The sequence below is a fragment of the Amphiprion ocellaris genome, chromosome 9 (genome assembly GCF_022539595.1).
Source record: "Amphiprion ocellaris isolate individual 3 ecotype Okinawa chromosome 9, ASM2253959v1, whole genome shotgun sequence".
Classification (NCBI taxonomy): domain Eukaryota; kingdom Metazoa; phylum Chordata; class Actinopteri; family Pomacentridae; genus Amphiprion; species Amphiprion ocellaris.
In genome coordinates, this window is record NC_072774.1 from 20743092 (window position 1) to 20766514 (window position 23423).

The 23423-nt window shown below is 37.5% G+C and overlaps 2 protein-coding genes across 2 annotated transcripts; one reads left to right on the forward strand and one right to left on the reverse strand.

The window, feature by feature from the left end:
- Positions 1 to 1803: 1803 nt before the first annotated feature.
- LOC129349671 (uncharacterized) lies at positions 1804 to 5833 on the reverse strand. The gene is made up of 3 exons (XM_055013667.1): positions 5826 to 5833; positions 4045 to 4995; positions 1804 to 2022 (listed from the first exon to the last, which is right to left on the reverse strand). The coding sequence occupies exons 1-2, from the start codon at positions 5831 to 5833 to the stop codon at positions 4251 to 4253; spliced, it is 753 nt and encodes a 250-aa protein (XP_054869642.1). The 3' UTR covers positions 1804 to 2022; positions 4045 to 4250.
- A 10798-nt stretch (positions 5834 to 16631) lies between these two features.
- yrdc (yrdC N(6)-threonylcarbamoyltransferase domain containing) lies at positions 16632 to 23216 on the forward strand. Its single transcript, XM_023262449.3, has 6 exons — positions 16632 to 16868; positions 19574 to 19769; positions 20681 to 20795; positions 20894 to 21013; positions 21152 to 21282; positions 22396 to 23216. Exons 1-6 carry the CDS (start codon positions 16715 to 16717, stop codon positions 22463 to 22465), a joined length of 786 nt encoding a protein of 261 aa, XP_023118217.1. The 5' UTR covers positions 16632 to 16714; the 3' UTR covers positions 22466 to 23216.
- The last annotated feature ends 207 nt before the right edge of the window (positions 23217 to 23423 follow it).

Sequence of the window (23423 nt, forward strand, 5' to 3'; positions counted from 1 at the left end):
GTTTTTTTGGCGCCAAAATTCATGATGGTTTTTTTTTCACAGAAAACCTTTCTGGAGTGTTTTTCACGCCCTCTTTTACATTATTTCATCATATGGCGCGTTTTTACAACATGTTTGAAAAATGGCGTTTTTTTTTCGACATAGTATAGTAAGGCGTTTTTTTGGCGCCAAAATTCATGATGTTTTTTTTTTCACAGAAAACCTTTCTGGAGTGTTTTTCACGCCCTCTTTTACATTATTTCATCATATGGCGCGTTTTTACAACATGTTTGAAAAATGGCGTTTTTTTTCGACATAGTATAGTAAGGCGTTTTTTTGGCGCCAAAATTCATGATGTTTTTTTTTTCACAGAAAACCTTTCTGGAGTGTTTTTCACGCCCTCTTTTACATTATTTCATCATATGGCGCGTTTTTACAACATGTTTGAAAAATGGCGTTTTTTTTCGACATAGTATAGTAAGGCGTTTTTTTGGCGCCAAAATTCATGATGTTTTTTTTTTCACAGAAAACCTTTCTGGAGTGTTTTTCACGCCCTCTTTTACATTATTTCATCATATGGCGCGTTTTTACAACATGTTTGAAAAATGGCGTTTTTTTTCGACATAGTATAGTAAGGCGTTTTTTTGGCGCCAAAATTCATGATGTTTTTTTTTTCACAGAAAACCTTTCTGGAGTGTTTTTCACGCCCTCTTTTACATTATTTCATCATATGGCGCGTTTTTACAACATGTTTGAAAAATGGCGGTTTTTTTTCGACATAGTATAGTAAGGCGTTTTTTTTGGCGCCAAAATTCATGATGGTTTTTTTTTTCACAGAAAACCTTTCTGGAGTGTTTTTCACGCCCTCTTTTACATTATTTCATCATATGGCGCGTTTTTACAACATGTTTGAAAAATGGCGTTTTTTTTCGACATAGTATAGTAAGGCGTTTTTTTGGCGCCAAAATTCATGATGGTTTTTTTTTTCACAGAAAACCTTTCTGGAGTGTTTTTCACGCCCTCTTTTACATTATTTCATCATATGGCGCGTTTTTACAACATGTTTGAAAAATGGCGTTTTTTTTCGACATAGTATAGTAAGGCGTTTTTTTGGCGCCAAAATTCATGATGGTTTTTTTTTCACAGAAAACCTTTCTGGAGTGTTTTTCACGCCCTCTTTTACATTATTTCATCATATGGCGCGTTTTTACAACATGTTTGAAAAATGGCGTTTTTTTTCGACATAGTATAGTAAGGCGTTTTTTTGGCGCCAAAATTCATGATGGTTTTTTTTTCACAGAAAACCTTTCTGGAGTGTTTTTCACGCCCTCTTTTACATTATTTCATCATATGGCACGTTTTTACAACATGTTTGAAAAATGGCGTTTTTTTTCGACATAGTATATTATGGCCAAAATCCATGATGATTTCTTTTCCCACAAAACGTCATAGTTCAGTATGTGGTCAAAAATGTCACAAAAACATCAGTTTAGTATGTGGTCAAAAATGGTGAAAAAACATCATAGTATGCGGTCAAAGATGGTGAAAAAAACATCATAGTATGTGGTCAAAGATGGTGAAAAAAACGTCATAGTATGTGGTCAAAAATGGTGAAAAAACGTCAGTTTAGTATGTGGTCAAAAATGGCGAAAAAATGTCAGGTCAGTATGCGGTCAAAAATGTCACCAAAACGTAATAGTTTAGTATGTCAGGATTCCTACAGCTTAAGGAAAATTAAATTCAAGACTTTTTAAGACTTGAAATTTGATTTAAGACCAAGTTCACAATAAACACAAATGAAAAAAAAACACCACATCAATTACATAGGGTTAGGGACAATTTTACCCAAATGTTTATTTTAACATAAAACATGACTTTTTGGTCCAGTGAAAAGGTTTTTTTTTCTTTGACCACACCTCCAGGCAAAATTCCTTCAGTTTCAATATGTTCTTGCTGCAGTAGCTCCAGGAACTTCCAATTAACGTTTGGTCCATCCATGGAGACGGACAACGGCTTACGCCTATCCAGGTCCTTGGCACCTTCCTGAGAATAAACAATGTTGAAGCACATGAAGCATATAAAAATCATACTGGATTAATCCAGTATAGATTTAGCAAACTGTTATACAGCATATTGTCTTTGTAACAGATGGAAGGCTGACACAGAAAAGATATCAATAATAACACCTTAAAGCGATATTCCACTTTTCAAGAATAATCCACTCAATATGTACCGGTACTCACTTCTATGCCCATGTGAGGATGGGTGAAGATCTTCAGTTCACAAAACAATCCTGGAGTTTCAGCAGAAAACAGCCTTGCAGCTAATTAGAGTGAATGATGACCATGGATAAAATCAATCACTACAGAGAGCAGAGACATATTGTGTTTGTTTTTTTACATTTTATCCATGGTCACCATTCACTGTAATTTGCTGCAACGCTGTTTTCTGCTGAAACTCCAGGATTATTTTGTGAACTGATGATTTTCACCCATCCTCATATCGGCATAGAGGTGAGTACATATTGAGTGGATTATTCTTGAAAAGTGGAATATCGCTTTAAGAAGTCAAAGCTGAAGACCATCAGTGGTGGACAAAGTACTCAACCCCAGTACTTGAGTCAAAGTATAGATACTCCTGGTCAAATATTACTCAACTGCAAGTGAAAGTTGCTCAGTCAAAATTTTACTTGAGTTAAAGTACTAGAGTTCTTGCTTTAAAAAATACTTAAGTATTCAAAAGCACAAATTACAAAGTACATTTTGTAATATCAATACATGCTGTATTGTTTTCACGATGCATATACAGAACCTTGTAACTCTCTGAAAGCACCTGATGATGCACTGACCTGCTTGTAGAACCACTCTGCTACATAAAGCCTACAGAAACATCTATAAAAACTTCAGCATAGAAATACAGTCAAGAACAAAACAGACAGCTGTTGTCAATTTCTGATGTAAATGTATTAAAATCACATCATAAAATTAGATTGAAGCCAACTCTAAGGAGTTCTCCAAGTCTGTTAAATAACTGATTTCTTTCTGTCTTCAGGAGCAGTATATACATGATGTGGTATTTTTCACCTCAATAAAAACAATCCAACTTTAAAAGCTACCTGGAATAATGAATAATTATAATAACATCTTGAGAATTCATTTTGTCTTTCTCCTGCTGTCACTATTACTGCTTTTTGTTTAAATAACAGAGGGAGAGCTTGCTTGCTCTTGTTCCAGAGTGCACCTGGATGACGTATTTCCACTTTTACATCAGTCCCATTTGAGAGGAGCTACTGTGATCGGTTTCCTTTTGAGGAACGCAGCATGTGACCAACTGCATTTTAGAAAAGAAAAAACAGCAACAGCTGACTTCAAAGCTTAGTCAAAAAGTAACAACAACCTTCCTAGAAATGCAGTGGAGTCAAAAGTACAATATTTGTCTTTGAAATGTAGTGGAGTGAAAGTCAGAAGTTTAAAAAAAAAAAAAAAAAAAAACCAAATACTCAAGTAGATACTCACAAAATGTACTTAAGTACAGTACTCGAGTAAATGCACTTCACTGCTGTCCACCACTGAAGACCATACAATATAAACAACACTTGTACAATATAATGTGATCCAATACAACAGCCGTGACTTCTACCTTTAAAAATATAATAATGTTCAGTTTTGATTGACACTTTCAGAGAAGATATGAACTTCATTACTGATGTTATAATTTGCAGTGGTGTTGAAGTGGACTGCATTATATTGAAAGTTTTGATCACTACATTTACCTCTGTGTAGTTTCTCATTCATCCAGGTCATGGTTATCCAAAAGTTGTTTAAATCAATCCAACTGGACTTTAAGAAGGTTCCTTGAAGACGTTTCATCTCTCATCCAAGAGGCTAAACCTAACCCTAACCCTGAAGCCTCTTGGATGAGAGGTGAAACGTCTTCAAGGAACCTTCTTAAAGTCCAGTTGGATTGATTTAAACAACTTTGGACACTACATTTGCACGCATGAGATAGGCAGAATGATGTTTCTAATTTTCTGCTTCCATAATAATCTGTTTGCCGCCTACTTACTTTGAAAAGGCGTAGTAAATCCTCAGCTGTTCCATGTCCCATCAACTGCGACCCCGAATATCTTGACTGGACGTGATCTTCGCACCAGTAGCGGATATGCAGATCCAGTTGTTTTGTTTTCGTGGTCTGGTTGAGGCTCTCACCAAACATTAAAACAAACGCGTCCTTGTTAGCATCTGCAACAAGCTGCTCTGAAATGTACGGGGCTAATCCAAACCTGCTGATGTAGGCCGTCTTGCCGGAACCGCACGCAAACGAGTGGGCAATGTCAGAATCTGGGAACACAACTCCCTCATTTGACTGATTGGTGTTTTGTCATGGAGTTCAGAGACCACAGTACCTCTGCTTTCAGTGTAGGCGTACACCCGAACATAGTCCGGAGATGCGGTGCTGCGGTCCCGGTTGTCGATATCGGGGCTGGGGGTGGAGACGAGAGTAGAACAGAACTGGGAAATACCTGGCGTTTGCTGGCAGCTTGATTTTGAGGCTTTGTGTTTTGCGCTGTGCATCTGTGAGTCCCCTGCCTTGACTCCCATCGTGCCGAGTTTGAAACATTTCTTGCACAAAATACACCGTGCCTCGTACACACTGCCTGGTACCGATTTCAGCCGTGAAGATAAATCTTGGTTTGATAGCCAATTTTCGTTGAATTTACACCCGGGATCACAATCTGGAGACGGGAGCACAACCTGGGCACAGAACCTGGAAACGGGTACAGAACCTGGAGACGGGAGCGAAACGGGTGCAGAAAATGGAGACGGGAGCAGAACCTGGAGACGGGAGCAACCTGGGCGCAGAACCTGGAGACAGGCGCAGAACCTGGAGACGGGCGCAAAAGCTGCAGATGGGTTAGAACCTGGAGACGGGAGCAGAACCTGGAGATGGGCGCAGAACCTGGACACGGGAGCAGAACCTGGAGACGGGCGCTGAACCTGGAAAGGCCGGTCAGGTCTTCAGATCCGTCTGGAGGATGGAGAACGTTTCCTCTCCTCGTCCATCTCCTGAATATCGGTAAGAATCCCTCTGGGCTCTGAGGGTTTCTGCAGGAACGTCTGACGCTGAACGTTAGAGAATAGATCTCAATCTCCAGAACACTGAAACTAAAACACACATTTAACACAATAAACAGATTTTATATCATCAGAAAAAACATTAAGACAAAAAAACTGAAAAAACGGAAACGCACGTTTATCAAAAACTGTTTCTCTTCATGGTGCACAGAAATCAGGATTCAACTCAGATTCAGCTGAACAGAAAATAAAACAAACTGCAGTCCATCACTCTGTTTATTCATTTTAGAAGTTTCAGGACAGTTTGTTTTATCTTTAGACTCTTTTTTGTAATTCTAGAAGTTTAAATGTGTTTAACAATTTAACAAGAAGATCAGGCATAAAAACTGTTCACAGAAGAACTAAAATGTGTTAAAGACGTTAGAAGATTCAGTGTGCAAAAATGTAGAAAACCTGTAATCTAGAACTAATAGAGAGTGAGCAAACTGGCATAAATTAGAAAAAAAATATTATATGCATCTATCTTTAACCATTAAATCGGTTTAAGGAAAGTTTCTTCTGTCTTTAGGCTCTTTTCTTTTCAATTCTAGAAGTTAGACATGTCGAAAACTGATTTAACAAGAAGATCAGACATAAAAACTGTTCACAGAAGAACTAAAATGTGCTAAAGACGTTAGAGAAAAGATGTCAAAATGTAAAAAAAAAAATAAACAACTTGTAATGTAGAATTAATGTAGAGCAAAAATACTTGCATGTATGCAGTGTGCAAACTTGCGCATATTAGAAAATATATTTGTATGCATCTATCTTTAACCATTAAATCGGGTTTAGGAATGTTAGATTTTTTTAAATTGCTGCAATTCTAGAAGATAAATGTGTTTAACAAGAGGATCAGACATTAAAACTGTTCACTGAAGCATTAAATGTGTTAAAGACGGTATAGAAAAGATAGTGTGCGGAAATGTAGAAAACCTGTAATCTAGAGCAAATATACATCAAAAATACTTGCATGTATGCAGCATGCATGCAGCATGCAAACTTGAATAAAATCATCTTGAACCATTTAATCAGTTTTAGGAAAGTTTCTTTCAGATTCAGACAATTTTTTCTTTCAATTTTAAGTTAAAGATGTTTAAAACGGACATTAAAACTATTCACAGAACTAAAATGTGTTAAAGATGTTAGAGAAAAGATGCAGTGTGCAGAAATGTAGAAAACCTGTAATGTAGAATTAATATAGAGCAACAATACTTGCATATATGCAGTGTTCACACTGGCATAAATTAGGAAAAAATTAATTATATGCATCTATCTGTAAACATTTAATCCATTTTAGGGTTCCTTTCAGATTCAGGCTTTATTTATTTCAATTCTCAAAGTTAATCTTTTTTGAGCAACATTTTGAGTCATTTTCAGACAGTTTTCACTTGTTTTAGCTGAACTTTTGTCAAATTTTGAGTAATAATGGTGAAATTGTGTTCATTTTAGTTATGTTACCTCAACTTGAATTCAGTTTTCTATCAACTTATCGCATACATTTTGAAACTTTTTGGACAAATTTTGAGTAATTTCATATAATGTCGAGTCAATCTGGAAACGTTTTATCTCATTAGGAGAAGTTTTGATCCATTATTACCAATTTTCTTCTGGTTTTGAACAACTTCGTCCTTTTGAGTCATTTTTTTATGTTGTTATGAGCAGGTTTTTGAGGCATTTTGTACAATATTCGAACTTGTTTTGGACAAATTTAGAGTTGTGTAAAGAGTTGTGTACCAAGTGCCTTCTTGTTTCAAATAAGGTTTTGAGTCATTTGGCTCAGTGTTTGTACTTGATTTGACTTGGATGACTTGGAGTAATTTCAGATAAATTTTTGAATCTTTTTGGGCAAATGTTTGGGTAATTTTATACCATTTAGTCAATTAGAAAAAGTTTTTGAATCATTTTGTACAAAGATTCCGCTTTTTTTGAGCAAATCAAGTCATTTGGATTCATTTTGAACAGTTTTCAGTTATTTTAGTTGAACTTTTGAGTAAAATTGGTGAAATTGTGTTAATTATTGTTGTTGTTGAGTCTAATCAAGCAAATTTTATTAAGTTACCTCAACTTGAATTCGCTTTTTAATTCACTTCTGCACAAATTCTTAATCTTTTTGGACAAATTTTGGGTAATTTCAGATAATTTCAAGTCAGTTTGTAAAAGTTTTATCTCATTAGGAGAAATTTTTGAGTAATTCTGCACCAAGTTTCATCTTTTTTTTGTCATTTTCAGACAGTTTACAGTTAAAAGCAATTTTAAAATATTTAAGAACATTCACAACAAAATCAACTAAAATCCAGCAAATTTTGCTGATATTTTTTTATGAATGCTCTTAAAGAAAATATTATAAGTTTTATTGATATATATATGTAATCACTTTGGATATTTTTAGGATTTTTTTGGAAGATTTTTACTCATGTTTTGAAAATATTTACAAGAATTTTCTTGCCAAATTTGGGAAATTTTTTATAAATAAAACTTTTAAGGGAAACTTTTAAGGAATTTTCTTCCTGAAGGTTTCGCAAATTTTCAGAAATTTGGAGAAATTTTTTGGCTGATTTTTGGGATTTTTTTCAGATAAGGTAACAATATTATTTGGTGCCCGTAAATGAAGACAACAGGAGGGTTAAGTTCAAGCTCAACTTGAATTCAGTTTTCTGTCAGCTTCTTTATAAATTCCAGTGTAAATTCCACGTGATGTGAAGTTGATGCTACATTATGATGTTGACCCAGTTTGGTTGACAGCAATAAGCGATAAATTTCCTCTCAGAGTGCATAAATAGAGTGAACTGTTGGTCTGTGGAAACTCTGATCTGTTAAATGTGGCGGCTTCCCGTCCTTATTTTCTGCCTCGCTACATAAATGGAGCAGCATCACGTGACTCTGAGCGTTACTAACAGTTTACACCTGTTACCTGTAATCTGCCCATTACTACGCCGTTGCAGTTGTCTGTTCAGGGTGAAGCTTCCAGGAGGGATTTAGAAGTTCAGTCTGTTCAGAGCTGGATTTCCTCACATCAGTGGGCTGGGAGGGTGAGAAGAGGTGGAGGTTTTCAAATGTCAGGTCCAGAGAGATTAACAGACTCTCTCTAACATCCTCCAGTCTGGCAAAAAATGGAGTCGTTCTTTTCTCTCTGCAGACAAAGTTTTAATGCTGGAGAAGAGAGGAAAATCTGAGTTAGAGCTCTGAATGTTAAAATACGCTCTGAAAAGCCAATAAAAGTGTGAGTTTATGTTAAAATACGGTCTGAAAAGTCAATAAAAGTCTGAGTTTATGTTACAATACACTCTGAAAAGTCAATAAAATTCTGAGTTTATGTTAAAATACAAACAGAAAAGTCATCAAAAGTCTGAGTTTATGTTAAAATATGAACAGAAAAGTCACCAAAAGTCTGAGTTTATGTTAAAATACGAACAGAAAAGTCACCAAAAGTCTGAGTTTAAGTTAAAATACGAACAGAAAAGTCATCAAAAGTCTGAGTTTATGTTAAAATACAAACAGAAAAGTCATCAAAATCTGAGTTTATGTTAAAATACGAACAGAAAAGTCATCAAAAGTCTGAGTTTATGTTAAAATACAAACAGAAAAGTCATCAAAAGTCTGAGTTAGTTACAATACGAACAGAAAAGTCATCAAAAGTCTGAGTTTATGTTAAAATACGCTCTGAAAAGTCACCAAAAGTCTCTCTGTTCGTGGCTTTAACACTGAATCTAACATTAGATTTGAAGCCGGCTTAAATCAGACACCAATACTTCAAATTAAATTTGTGGGGATTCTTTGTTTCCCAAGTTATTTACATCTAATAGAATTTATACAATGAAATGTGTTTTACAAAAACCTATGGCGCAACACATTAGTAGAAATATGAGAAACAGCACCAGAAATAGTACTAAAAACGGAAACATACGGCTGTGGCACCTAGTGGGCAAATAAAACCCACAGTTACCATACTGCCCTGTATAAGCCCTAACCCTTTCCTCCAGAAACACCATGAGGTTGACATGTCAGGTTTCCAGTGAACTATCTGAGGAACTGTTGAGTGGGCGGCTGTGAAATCTGGATTCATGTCTGTTTCTCCTCAGGATGAACTGTTCCTGCCTCAGTGATGCTTCAGCTTCTCCAGTTTGTCAAAGCTTTGGTTTGAGCCATCACACTGACTAAAGTAAAGTGATGACAACCTCACCAGTCTGTGGACTTCTACTGCAGGAATAGATGTGGTGTGATTACACATAGAATAAAAAGACATTCTGCTGGGCTGTGCACGTTGACCCGCTTTAATCTGAGCAAAACATTCACACTCCTCCTCGGAAGTTATGAAATTTCTTCATAAGCGTACAAGCTTCAGATGAATTTAGAAGCTGAGCAGAACACACACCTACCTAGAGGTAAACCATGGCTAGTTTCAGCTAATACAGCAGGTCTGTACAGGACAGGACATTTCTCCACAGTTTCTGTTCAACAATAAAAGTCTAGAGAGTTATAAACAAAATTACCCCAAAAAATGTCTCCTGCCTTTTTCATTATTGGCAAAATCTATCGACTCATGTAAATTTTTTCAACAATTTCCATTCAAGTTGCAGTGTAGAGATATGATCATTTAAAACTTGGATTATGTTAATTTTAGGGCTGCAACTAACGATTATTTTAATAATCGATTAATCGGCCGATTATTTTTTTTTTCGATTAATGGGATTAAAAAAACAACACATTTTTAATTTCCGCCGCTTTATTCAGAAAGAGAAGATTTGGACTGACAGAGCAAATAAGATCATTGTAGCGAAGCCTTCGTCTTCAACCATCGACAGAGGCCTCATGTCAGTGAGCATGATGTTGAGGATGCTCTCAGTCAGGACAGCTGCTTGCTGTGGCGGACATGATGTCTTTCTCATCATGAAGCCTGTCATTTTTTGCTGCTCATGAAATGAGAAAGATAGTATGAGTATGTATTACAGCACAATTTACAACAACTCAGTAATTATCTTGTTTTATTTGCAGTATTAGGTTAAGGCAAGTAAGTAGTCCAAAGAGCACAACACAAAGCACGCATGCACACAGACAGACAGACAGACAGATAGGACAAGCACCATAAAAAATACTAAATAAGTTACTTTAACCCCTGTTTGGTCTAAATGCAGTTCATCCTGCCTCACTCCAACACAGACCAGTGTCTTCACTCAGACTTTGTGAGAAAATTAAAACTTGAGGCTTAATTTTTAAACTATTATTGCCATTGTGGGCAAGGTACGTTTATTTATAAAGCATATTCAAACCCTGCTTAAGCTGATTAAAGTGAAATAAAAAGTTTCACACACTCACTCACACACTCACACACACACACACACACACACACACACACACACACACACACACACACACACACACACACACACACACACACACACACACACACACACACACACACACACACACACACACACACACACAACCAGAGAGACTAACGTTACGTTTCCTCACTTAAAAACAGAACAAACGTAGGATAATGTAGTGACATACCTGCTGTTGGGCTCCTTCATCCTCATCGGCGACTCCGTGTTTCCGTTTCAGGTGCTGCATCATCATCATGGTGCTCCCGTACATCATATCACTTTTGTAAAGCTTGCATGTTACGCATGTTTTTTGTTTTGTGAAGCGTGAAATGCTGCCACACTTTTGAGGATTTCGGTCTGACTGTTTTCTCCGTGTCGGTCATGTTTGGTTGAAATTACTCTGAATTTACTTTCGCTTTGCCGCCACCTCGCTCTGTTCAACTCGCTGTACAGGTGGAGTTATTTAAAAAAAAAAAAAAAACAAAAAAACTTTATTTCAGTCAGCCAGCATTGACAAAGCTCTGCAGGTGGAATAGACGCTCCGCGACATGCCAAGTGACGCACGAACCGCGTGACAACGAATCGATAATGAAATTCGTTGCCAATGCTTTTAATAATCGATTATTATCGATTTTATCGATTCGCTGTTGCAGCCCTAGTTAATTTTGTCATTTCTTATTATAAAATAGCTTTAATTTTAAACCGACAACTAAATGAGGAGTTAGGATGGACAGATCAGTCCGACAGATCTGTCAGAATCTGTCAGAATCTGTCAGACCGACCACTCACGCTCTGACGAAGACTGCAGATGGAGTCCAAACATGTCAGCAAGGTAAAACCACTTCCCTTATTCAATTGTTGGTTTAAAAGTAACCCTATTCTATAATAAGAAACCACAAAATGAACATAATCCAACTATTACAAGGAAGATTTGAAAAAGAATGTGTCCTAATATTCCGCAGATGGGAAAAAACTGGAAAAAAAAGAGAGCACGCTACAGGAACCATCTCATATTGAACCTCCGATGCAGAGACGAGGACATAAGCCTCAACATCAGGAACCCCGTCCCAACAAAGAACGCAGAAAACATCATCAACAAAGCAAAGAAGGCCCTCATCAGAGAGAGGATAAGGACGACGACAAACTGGAGAAAAAAAAAAAAAAAAAAAAAAAAAAAAATCAACACACTGATACAAGAGGATTCAAACAAATTCAAAGAACACCTCCTTTTGGAGCCAGATAAGTTCACATTTAAAACACACACATGAAGAAGAATTCATCACAATGAAAAATCACCACATCCAAAAACTGAGCACCCTAAGAGAAAGAAAAAACAGAAACAAACAAACACACAAAATGCAACAATAAATGGGTACGAAATTTATCACAACGCACCCTCACAGAACCAGAAGAAACTGTTTTAACCAGAGGTCTCAGTTCACCATCACACCAACTATAATACCACACAAAGATTTCATACCAGCAACAGAACCAGCATGTCACAAACTACAGGACCAGCATGTCACAAACTACAGGACCAGCATGTCACAAACTACAGGACCAGCATGTCACAAACTACAGGACCAGCATGTCACAAACTACAGGACCAGCATGTCACAAACTACAGGACCAGCATGTCACAAACTACAGGACCAGCATGTCACAAACTACAGAACCAGGGACACAAAGCAGAACTCTGAAACTCAATAGCAGGCATATTAAAGTCAGAAAAACTTCCGCACAGCAACATCACAAATCAAGAAACAAAAGAATAAAATCACTCAAACAGGACAACAGCATCACCATCCTACCCGCCCATAAAGGAAGAACCACATTCATCATGGACACGGACACGTATGAACAGCTAACTAACATGTAGAAGACAGGAACACAGAGGAAATACTGGAAAAAAGATCCCACAGAACAAAAGAAAAGGACCCTAAAAACTCTGTTAAAACCCCTACCAGAAACCAAACAGATACCACAGGAAGCATAAAACCATCTGATACCCACAGTCAACGTTACCCCCCCAGATATATGGAACACCCAAAATACACAAAAGACACTCCACTGCACCCCATAGTGGACAGCATCAGATCAGTCACCTACAACCTTTATAAAGCTCTGGTGGAAATCATCAAACCCGTCCTTGGTACATCACAACATCACTGCAAGAACTCCAAACAACTGGACAAAAACTAAACCATATCACAGTAGAAAAAGACGAGATATTCATATCACATGACGTAGTTTCATTCATCACTAAAACCCCGTAGAAGTCACATTACACATCGTACAGGAACAACTCATGAAGGACAGGACACTGAAAAAACACACAAACCTCACAGTAGATGACATCATCACATTACTCCGGTTTATTACCAAATCCACCTATTTTCAGTTGAAAGGAATAATTTACAGTCAGAAACCAGGTTTAGCAATGGCACATCTGGCAAGGTCATCATTGTAAAGGAGAAACTGTTCTCCACATTACACCAGTTTTAAAGTCGCTGCATTGGCTTCCCGTCCGCTTCAGGATCGATTTTAAGGGACTGATGCACTTTGCTGGTTTGCAGATAATTTCATGTACAATGACTATAAAGATCTTCTATTATAACATATTTTGCTAAAACAAGAACTGCAAACCTTCTCAACCATCTCTCAGGCTGCAAAATTCCAACTGCAACCAAGAATTATCTAATGTACTCATTATTATAATTTTTACTGAACCAGCCCTGGAATTAATAAAAATCTGTATATGGATATGATTTTCTCTGATGGGACCACTATGGAAGCCATAGTAATTATTAACTATCTTTTAAAGGGAAAGATTGGGTCTTCATTCAGGTGGATAAAAAAAAATGCTCTCCCTTAAAAAAAAAACCAAAAACAAACAAAAAAATGCAAACAATAAAGTAAATCTCTTCTGCACTGCACACATACTACACTTTTGTATAACTCTGGATGTCAGAGTAAAGGCAGACAGATCCACCGATCAGCCACAACATTCTGACCACTGACAGCTGAAGAGAACAACATCCATCATCTTGTTCTAATGCAACGTTCTGCTGGGAAACCTTGACGTTCATGTGGATGTTTGACATGTACCACCACCTAAACACTGCAGGACAAACAACCCCCTAGTCTCCATGGCAACAGCAGTCCTTGATGCCAGCTGCCACCCTCAGCAGGAGAAACTGAAACTGCTCAGGAGTGGTCCGAGGAACACGACAGAGCTAAGCTGTTCACCTGGGTTCCACACTCCCCACATCCACATCTGATTGAGCATCTGTGGGATGGTCCAGGATCAGCCTGGTCTTGGTAGGACCCACCCTGCAACCCACAGGATCCACAGAATCCACAAGACATCCCCAGAGGTTCTGATGAACCACTGGGTCAGAGGAGTTTTAGCAGCATAAAGGGACCAACACAGTATTAGTCCGGTGGTCAGAATGTTATACTGTTACATTGTCATGCAGATTATATGATCAATAAATGTTACCATCAATTATAACGTCCACATTGATCAGGAAAAAAAAACAACAATCAGTTCATTCAGAAACTGTGGGGTTAAACCTAAAAACACAGACCTCAACAGCAGTTTGTTTCAAAGCAGAACACCAGCCGGTTTTCACTAAAGAAGCTTTAAGAGCAACACTTAAATGACAGTTTTGTTCTCATTAAGTTCACAGAGTCAGAGTCAGCCAAAATAACGTATACACACATCAGGAAAAGAAAAACTTTCATAAATATTTCATTTGTATAAGTACTTCTATACATATAGATACCTCTTTCTAAGTTTTATCAAATCATGACAACTCTGTGTCCTGTTGTACGATGTTTTCCCAACAGATGGCATTACCCTCATGAATGGAGCATCAACAAGTGACATCTACAACAGAACAGAAATGTCTGGAAGCCAGTGGCCACCACTTTGAGCACCTCTTGTAATTGTAGAGGCCAAAGATAACTTTTATTAATCTCGTGATGTCTGAATAAATTTGGTATGGAAATATTTATGCAAGTTTTTCTTTTCCTGATGTGTGTAAACATTATTTTGGCTGACTCTGTATAATGGGTTTCTGACAGGTCACCAGGCAACATCTTTTTATAATAATGACAAACATACCTGCATTCTACAGGAGTGATTTTCCTCATGTGCAGGTAAAGATGTGTGAGGAGCTTAGAGATGACAGGAGCAGGAGTCATCCTCACCAATTCAGCTTCCACCTAGAAACTGAAAGATCACAAAGAAACACACTGATATACTCTCAAACGTTCAACCTCACAGCCTCAAAATATCTGTTTACGAAGTGTTGTTTCTAAATTCTGTAGAAAGCATTGGCAGACATTCTCTTACAAGGTTGTGTAAAAAGCAGCCTGTCCTCTGAGCTACTGAGAAATTTTCCTGAACAAAGTTTCTACGTGTAAATCGGCTCAACAAAAACTAAAGCCTCAGTCAGAGATAACAGGTATCGCAAATTATAAACAACTTTTTTTTTATTAACTCAGACTTTCTGCTTCAACCTCACATAAAAAGGGGAGTTTAACTTGTCAGGTGACTGAAAATGAATGGCTTGTGTAGTTCTAGATCCAAAAGTAGGATGTTTCAACTCATGTTTTACTACAAATATATGCAGTAATAAATAAATACAATGGCTGGTCGTTAGTTTATTCACTATTAACGTCACTTTATATACTGGATTGAACTTGAGCAGTGGAAGAGAGAAGGAATTTAATGAAATTATGGAGATTTAGAGAGGTAATGTTACGCAATGTTAAGTTAAGCACGGTTTAATTCAAACCAGCTGAATGTTAAACTTCAGTGCAGCTCAACGGGTTTCAGTTAACCTTAAAGTAAAATAACTTTTTTAAAAGCTAAAATACACAGCAGAGAAATACAGGTTGAGAATGTCATTCTAATAATGAGGACAGCTGTGGCAGCAACTAACACAGGTGTTCGGCGGTAAGTTAGCCACCTGTGTTAATTAGCCCGCTAGCTAACTTAGCCGCTTAGCGAGCTAACGCGTCCGGACCAACTGCTCAAACACGACAAAACACAACTCTTCACAAGTCGCTGACTTAACGTACAACAAAACAACGCTACAGGTTAGAAGTACTTACCTTCTTACCGTGTTTTACTCCAAAAACAAGGTCAACAGCAGCCAGAGATGCTACCAGACGTGCCGACCATAGATACATAGAAGACTAGATACGGAAGCGCGCTGTCTTCTATATTGTCTATGCTCTGACCAATCACTGCTCTCTGGCTCCGCCCTCTGAGAATCTTGTTGTCGTTTGGCTCTACACTTGCCGATGACCACTTCCGGTCTCAGAAAATAAAAAAACGGACCTTTTTCCGTTTCTGGCTCTTACTGATTTTATTTTTTTGTTATTCTAAATATAAAATGAAAATCAAAGCATTTTTAAAATTTCGCATATCCCTTTTGATCACGAAAAGGAAAAACGCCTTGTCTTTCAATTAAAATTTTTGTATTTTAAAACGAAAATCAAATAACCACTCGTTTTTTGTTTTTTAATACCCGTTTCAGAACGGAAAATCCAATTGCCAGATAAATACACGGACCGTTGTGTTCATTTGCTTCTAATTTTTAATCACGGTTTTGTTTTAATACATATTTTTTAGATAATATGAATTTTGCAAAGATGACAAACACACAAGAAATACCATTTTTGTTTTGATCTGGAAAAAAAGTCATGATATGAATATATAGGCTATACCTGAAAGAAAAAAGTCCCCACCAAAAAAAGGAAAATGCATCAAGTGCAAGTCAAAGCAATAAGTATTCACAGATGTGTGTTTTTAAGTTGCTCACACTAACTGTCATTGTGTTTCTTGCACTTGAAATTTAATTAAATATTTACGTTTGTCCCTTTGTTACTGGCAAAAATAAATGAGTATAAAAACAGTACAGTATGTTTAAAAATTGAATAGATACTGGATTAATAGAATCACTGAAACAAAATGCATTATCATCTGCAGTTCACCAAAATAAACATCTTAGAGGAGCTAAAAATAAATGTCAAATTTATATCGATATCTTTTCAGAAATTTTAATATATTTTAAAATATATCTCAGCCATAGACTATATAAGAAATATTTTAAAAATCTTTTTCATACAGTCTATGATCTCAGCCGCTTTCTTGCTGCTTGCCCTTTAAGAAAATTGATGTCATCATTTCTGGGCGTAACCCGGAAGACCTGTTTTTTTCGTCCGGGGACAACATGCTTCTCATCTGAGAAATGTCATACCTATGGTCGTAGGCTGGAATTTATGAAGTCGGTTTGTAGCATCGCTGCTGAACTGATCAAATCCAGAGGAGCTCACAGTTCAGCCGCAGAGATGTGTAAAGAACTGAAGACCAAAGTGCTGCGTTTGCTGCCGTCGACCTCCAACGGGCCGATCATTCAGCAGGGGGGCCACACAGGTACATGTGCTTGTCATTCACTGCTAAAATACAAGTGGGTCCGACTCGGTGTACAATGTTTTGAAACTGGGTTTCGACAGGTTGTAGCTTCAGAAGTTTAAAAAAAAATGTCAGCCTGTAGAAGCTGGCAGTGAGCAACGTAAATATTGCAGGGTGTTACATCAGATTCCGGATTTCCCTGTCATGCATGGACAACCGCATTGTGATATTAAAAGAAGAAATCCACATCTAGAAGTTACAGTAGAATAGTTTTGTTTACAGTTAATACAGATACTTGGTACACATAAAGCTGTCCGCTCAAACTAGACGGCAGGAGATCAGAATTTAAACGATGATGTGTTTAGTTGACACAACTTTCAGACTATTATACACCTTCCATGTATTCTTATGTATCAATAAGAGATGTGTGATTTAGCTATTTTGAATTTGCAGTGTTGTTTTAATTGCTCCTCTGACGTTTAGCCAAACATTTTCACGAATACAAATACCTTTCACTGATATGCAGTGTGTAAGAGCACCACTAGTTACCTCAATAATACACACACAAACTGCTGAATTAGACCCATCTGACAACATCAAAAAGAAAAAAAAAGCAATTATGACAAATCTGCTGCTTGGAGACAAATGATCAAAATGGGCATAAGACGACCAAAAATCACCAAAAAGCAGTGCTGCAGTGAACTAGAAGCTGATGGAACACAGAAGTCAGTGTCAACAGTAGTGTGTTTTACATCGCCATGGGCTAGAAGGAAGCTCTTCCTCCAGAAGCAGTACCTTAAGGATTGACTGAAGTTTGCTGCTGATCACATTGTCAAAGAAAATGCTAGTGAAAGTGGTCATTTCCAAACACAAAAAAGGGAAAATGAGGATTACCTTCATTCTTTGGGAAAATTTAAAATGATCAGTCAGAAGGTTTGGTGTTACAACAAGATGATGACCCCAAACATATGTCAAAACTGGTAAAGAAATGACTAAATCAGGCTGGAATTTAATGTCCTCTCCAAAGTCCTGACTTAAAACCCCATGAAGGACTTGTGGATTGTGTTTAAGCAACCAGCCAGCAAACTTAGTTGAACTGCACTAGTTATGTCAGAAGTAATGGTCAGAGATACAACCAGAAGGTTGCCTGAAGCTTGTGGACAGCTGTCAAAAGCACGTAGTTGAGGTGAAAGTGGCCAAAGGATGTTTAACCACATAATAGCACTGCTGCATGTATATGTTTTGACCAAACAGATTTTGCCATTTTTCTAGAAAACCTATCTGTGTGTGAATATCCACCGTCCACATTGTGTCTTATGGATGCAACAGAAGCAACATTCATTCATCCCAGTGCAATCAATCATAAAAGTCTTTTTTTTGTTGTTTAATCCGAGGTCTTAAGAGATCCATGGTACACATTCTGACATATTACAGAGGCAGTTGGAGCCATTATAGGCTGGTGTAGGCAAATGGTTGGACTGTATTTTTTATTTGTTTATTTTTTTAATATGCAGCTGGAGCTAAGCTATAAAAAGCCCTGAAAAAATGAGAAATCATAGAAAAAAAGCAGAAAAAGTATTGAGTATTTAAACAGACTATACAGGGTGAGAGAAAAAAATGGTTTAAATAAAATCTGGGGTTCGAGTGACAAAAAAAAAAGGAAAATATAACTGCTACTCTCTTCAACAGAAGACAGGTTGTGGTTTTATTTCCTTTTTTTGTCAATTTCTCAGCTATGTTTTTCTGTCTTCGGGTGTCCAGGCCAGTGACACTTCGATGAAAGAACCATGCATGAGTGTTCTTGTTGTTGTTAAGACCAAGACATGTTGCTTTCAATGATTCCATCATAGAAAATATACACCCTGACATGTGAATTTTATGCTATTGTCCTCTTGGGATACCGTGGGTTAGATGTTGAAAGTAGCATATTATGTATAAAATGCAGCTAGGATATATGTAGTTAGTAAATGGGTAAAGTATTGCAAACTTGGGTTTTGCGGCTTTCCATCTCTCTCCTCCATTTCTGCTCATGATACAGATTGGAGTGGCACACTATTACATATAATATGTTCCTTATGTTTTGTGGGCGTTTTGTTTTGTTAGCAGGCTGTGGGAGTATTGAATACCATTGAGCTCAAACTGGCACCTAAACTTGCAGGACAATGAGATATAGACAGGTGACAAGTGAAAGCATAAACCGGCATAAAGTGTCTTTGTTGGCATCAATTCTCCAAGTCTCTGGAACACTGTTCTATCCAAAAAATGCTCCTTAATTTGGTGTCTTGAGCATTGTGGTGGAGGCTGCTGTCTAACACGTTGGTTCAAACTTTCCCATAGGTGTTCAGTTGGGTTTAGAGCTTCTGATAACTGCAAAGGCCACAGTTTACGATACACATTCTTCATTCAGTGACCCCTCGTGTCCTATGGCTGGAGGCTTTGTCATCCTGGAGGAGACTGTTTCCATCAGAGTAGAAATTACTCAGAACAACTTTGTATTGATTCGCAGTGACCCTTTCATCTAAGTGGACAAGTGAAATGAAACAATGCCAACGCTATGCCTGCACAGACACTGCATCACCTCACTGTAGGGGTCAAGGGTTCAGGTTATTCCTTGAATTTGTGCGAGTTGGAGCAATGAAGTCAGAAGTTCATGTTTTTCACCTTTCGTTCTGTTCTGTGTGTCCTGCTGTGGATTACGTCTCATTGACTGTTTTTGTTTTCACCAGCTGGTGCTGAAATCCTGACTTGCACAGTGAAGGCTCTGAAGGAGGGTCATGTTGTTGCTGTGCCCACGGACACCATCTACGGTCTGGCATGTCTGGCCCAAAATTCCGAAGCCGTCAGAAAAATCTATGACATAAAAGGCAGAAACGGACAGAAACCACTGGCAATTTGTGTGGGAGAAATTCAAGATATTTATAAGTAAGTGTTCCGAACTTAGATCTGGTTTGACTTTTCTGGGCTCATGTTTGGTGGACGGTAAACTGTGAACGTATTGGGCTGATGGCTGCAATTGAGCTGCAGTTTGGATGCAGATTTTTTATTTAATGTCTCTGTGTTTAAAGGCTTTTTTAAAAAAAAAATCATACCCTCAGAAATGGTTTCTTTCTAGACCTGCTGTTTTTCATAGAACTCCTACACAGAGGAGTGACACATACAAGAGGCAGATCTCTACTCCATTTTGAGTGACAGGTACACCTGCTGTCACATAAACACCTCAGGAATTATTAATTAATTTGCTATGTAAGTATATTTTACACAGCCATGTCTCATTTCTATGATGCTGTGAAAGCTTTATGGGAATTAAACTGAATCAGATTATACATGGATGGAGTAAACATATGGATGGTGAGTACATCCAAAAGCTAAATTACAATATTCTAGACTGTATTCAGCTACAACAGTAGTTATTTTGTCATTCATTAGTGTGACCGTTACTATTGAGATCTGTCATTAAATGTCAGAAGATAGAGAAATAGCCCAAAGCAATTTCCCAGAATCCAAACTGGTGTCTCAACATTGATTGTTTCAGTCCAAAACTCGATATATAGTTTACTACAATAAAGCTTGAAGAAAATCCTTACAGCTGAGAAGCATTTTTAGTTAATAATACGGTAAAAAAAATAAAAGAATCAAATCAAAATAGTTGCTAATTTCCTCTTGACTGAATGCTGTTGAAACAGTATTCAGTCATATTAGCCCAAAGCTAAATACAGATCACATCAGTCCAATGGAGCAATGCTATGTGCACATGTGTTTCTCAATGGCATACAGCGCAACACTCACATTTCTTGAGTACCACTGCTCAACCTGTTTTTATCCCTTTTTATCAGATACTGTAAGGTGAAGGTGAAGGAGGAGCTGCTAGGTGACCTACTGCCTGGTCCCGTCACTCTGGTGTTCGAAAGGTCTGAAGCGCTCAACGCAGATCTCAACCCATTTACTTCAGTAGGTCCTTTAAATGAATGCTAGAGGAAACAAAACAACAAATTATTTTAATTATAAATGTCAGTCAGCTGTTGTTTCCATGTCTCTGTGCTCCCTAGCTCGTAGGTGTGCGTATCCCAGATCATGCCTTCATGAGGCGCCTTTGTCAGATGTGTGGGGAACCTCTCGCACTTACCAGCGCCAACATCAGCTCACACACCAGCACTGTGGAAGTACATGTGAGTGAAAAATGAACAGAAATAAGTCATCCGATGATTCAGCAGAAGGATGTTTCCCGCTGTTTCAACTCAGGAACAGATGTATAAATGCTAAGTGTAAGTATATCATCTTCAATGCTGCTGTGCTGTATGCTGAAGGAGTTTCAGGAGCTCTGGCCCAACCTGGCTGTGGTGGTGGATGGTGGACCGATAGGAGACCAGAGCCGCCTCGGCTCAACGGTGGTCGACCTGTCAGTGCTCAACAAATATCGTATCATAAGACCTGGCTGGTAGGTTCCACTACTCGGTGACTTAATTTTTTTTTTTTGCTCTTTTTAGTCTTCATAATGCTAACTGTTCACAAGGATCAGAAACAATGAAAGCATATTGCAAAGTAGTACAAAACCTATTGCAATGTGGCACAAGATTAGATCAAAATTCAAGAGTCTCAGAAATAAAAAAAGTTAGAGTTCAGATTTTAATCTCATAATTCAGAGTAAAAAGTGAGATTTCTGATTTTTAAAAAAGAGTAAGAATAATCCTCTTCTATCTTTAATCAGTCAAAATGTTCACACTATGTGCACACAAGTTAAAATAAAATTTAAAAAAAAAAAAACAATCATTCAGTGGAATTTCATCAATGGTTGTGACCTTTCAGACTATAGTAATAAATATTATTTCATTCCAAGATGGCGGTGCATGTGAATGCAGCGGCCCAGTGCTCTCCACTTCAGTTGTATTATTTTTTTTTGTATATATTTTTTAGGGTGTGTTAATATTGCCTTATATAGTTTATTTTTAATGCTGCTATACGGAGAGTGCTAAATTTCCCCGCTGTGGGATCAGTAAAGGTTTTATCTATCTATCAATCTATCTATCTATCTATCTTAAACTGATTTTCATTGTTTTCTGTAACAGTGACAATAAAGATCTATTCTATTCTATTCTATATTACCCAGTGCAGTATATGTTTTATTGTACTCTGTGATAGGCCTTCATCAGAATTATGATTTTTGTATTTCCAAACAAATTTCCAAATTGCCCTAAGTGGCCAATTCCTTACAATTATCCACCTGCATCAGTTATGCATCTGTCAGTGTTTTTTGCTCTGCTACTGTGATTCCTACTGCAGCTACAGTCCCATCACCATGTGTTCCACCATTCCAAAGCACCTGCCATAGTTCCGAATGTCTTAAAGAAAATCTGTGCAAGCATGTGCAGACAGAACATGTACTCTAACCACAAATGGGTGCAAAACTGATAACTGACGTAGAGTCAGTTTGTTCCAGTGTGTTTATACTCTTCTTTCTGAGCTTCACATCCCTCCTGCCCCAAATCTCCCACATTTACTCTCAAGCTGACCTGGAACACAAAATGAGAACTGACTGTAACTCTGTTTTCAGTGCCTTTTCTTCTACGGTTGATGTGCTGGAGCGCAAATATGGACTGTCAGAAGACTCGGGGCAAGAATGACCTCTGAACTCTCCACACTCCAAAACACACGCCAAAACGCACAACCAGCTTTGGCCTGGGAGAACTCAGGAAAAGATAAATACTGGAATTTGTCTCAGGCAAAAAAGACTAGAACTCAGGAAGGAGTCGAGTCTTAATCCACAGATGGATGATATTGGTCTGGTGGCTGCTTTAAGGTCTGGAGTTACTTTTTCTTGGGATGACTGTATTTTGTGCTCTACTATGGATCTTTCACGGGATTATGTGGGAGTTTAAGTTGTGTATCATTTATTCGGAAACATCGAACAAGGGAGGTTGTATAGTATTCTTAAAGTAACGTGGCCTAACGGGATAAAGAGTGGTTTAAGTTAATACTTTCAGTAAGACATTTAGGGAGCACTTTTATTGTCTAAATGAATCCCTGTGATAAATGGATGGGAGTTCTGTGTGTTGTAATGACTATAAATCAAATTTTTATTTCAGTCCAACACTATTTGTAAGGAAATCCCTCGTATTTATTTTGCGTAAAGCTTGCAGTTCAATTTTTAATCGGCTACTACAACGTATATGTTCTACTTTCTAGCCTAAGCTACATTAAATGTAGGAAAATACTGTAATGTATCAGAGTTGTTTTGGGTTATATGAAAATAATCTAAAATTCATCTGCCCACATGCATGAGTGTTTTTTTAATCCTCAGTGCCTGATGTAAACTTGTAAAAAGGATTGTATAAGTTTTGTACGGCCAAAATAAAAGTGTTTTTTTCAGTACAACAGTCTTCCTTATGCATAAGAAGCTATCTGAGATATATTTCTGTCTTCGTTCTTAGATGTCTGGATTTTACGCATAACTGATTCTTAAGAGTGTGAAATCGAGAGTTGGATTTTATGTTTTAAAAATAGTAGCAAAAACCACTTTCATCAAAGAGAGTTAAAGATGCATCAATGAGCACAGTTTCCTGTCTGAAAGTACCTTTTTAA

What these genes read in the sequence shown, in the direction of transcription:
- yrdc (XM_023262449.3), top strand. Translation starts at nt 16,715, where the DNA reads ATGAAGTCGGTTTGTAGCATCGCTGCTGAACTGATCAAATCCAGAGGA. An exon ending in GAAATTCAAGATATTTATAA is followed by an intron (nt 19,770 to 20,680) that starts GTAAGTGTTCCG and finishes CCTTTTTATCAG; the next exon opens with ATACTGTAAGGTGAAGGTGA. An exon ending in ATCTCAACCCATTTACTTCA is followed by an intron (nt 20,796 to 20,893) that starts GTAGGTCCTTTA and finishes TGTGCTCCCTAG; the next exon opens with CTCGTAGGTGTGCGTATCCC.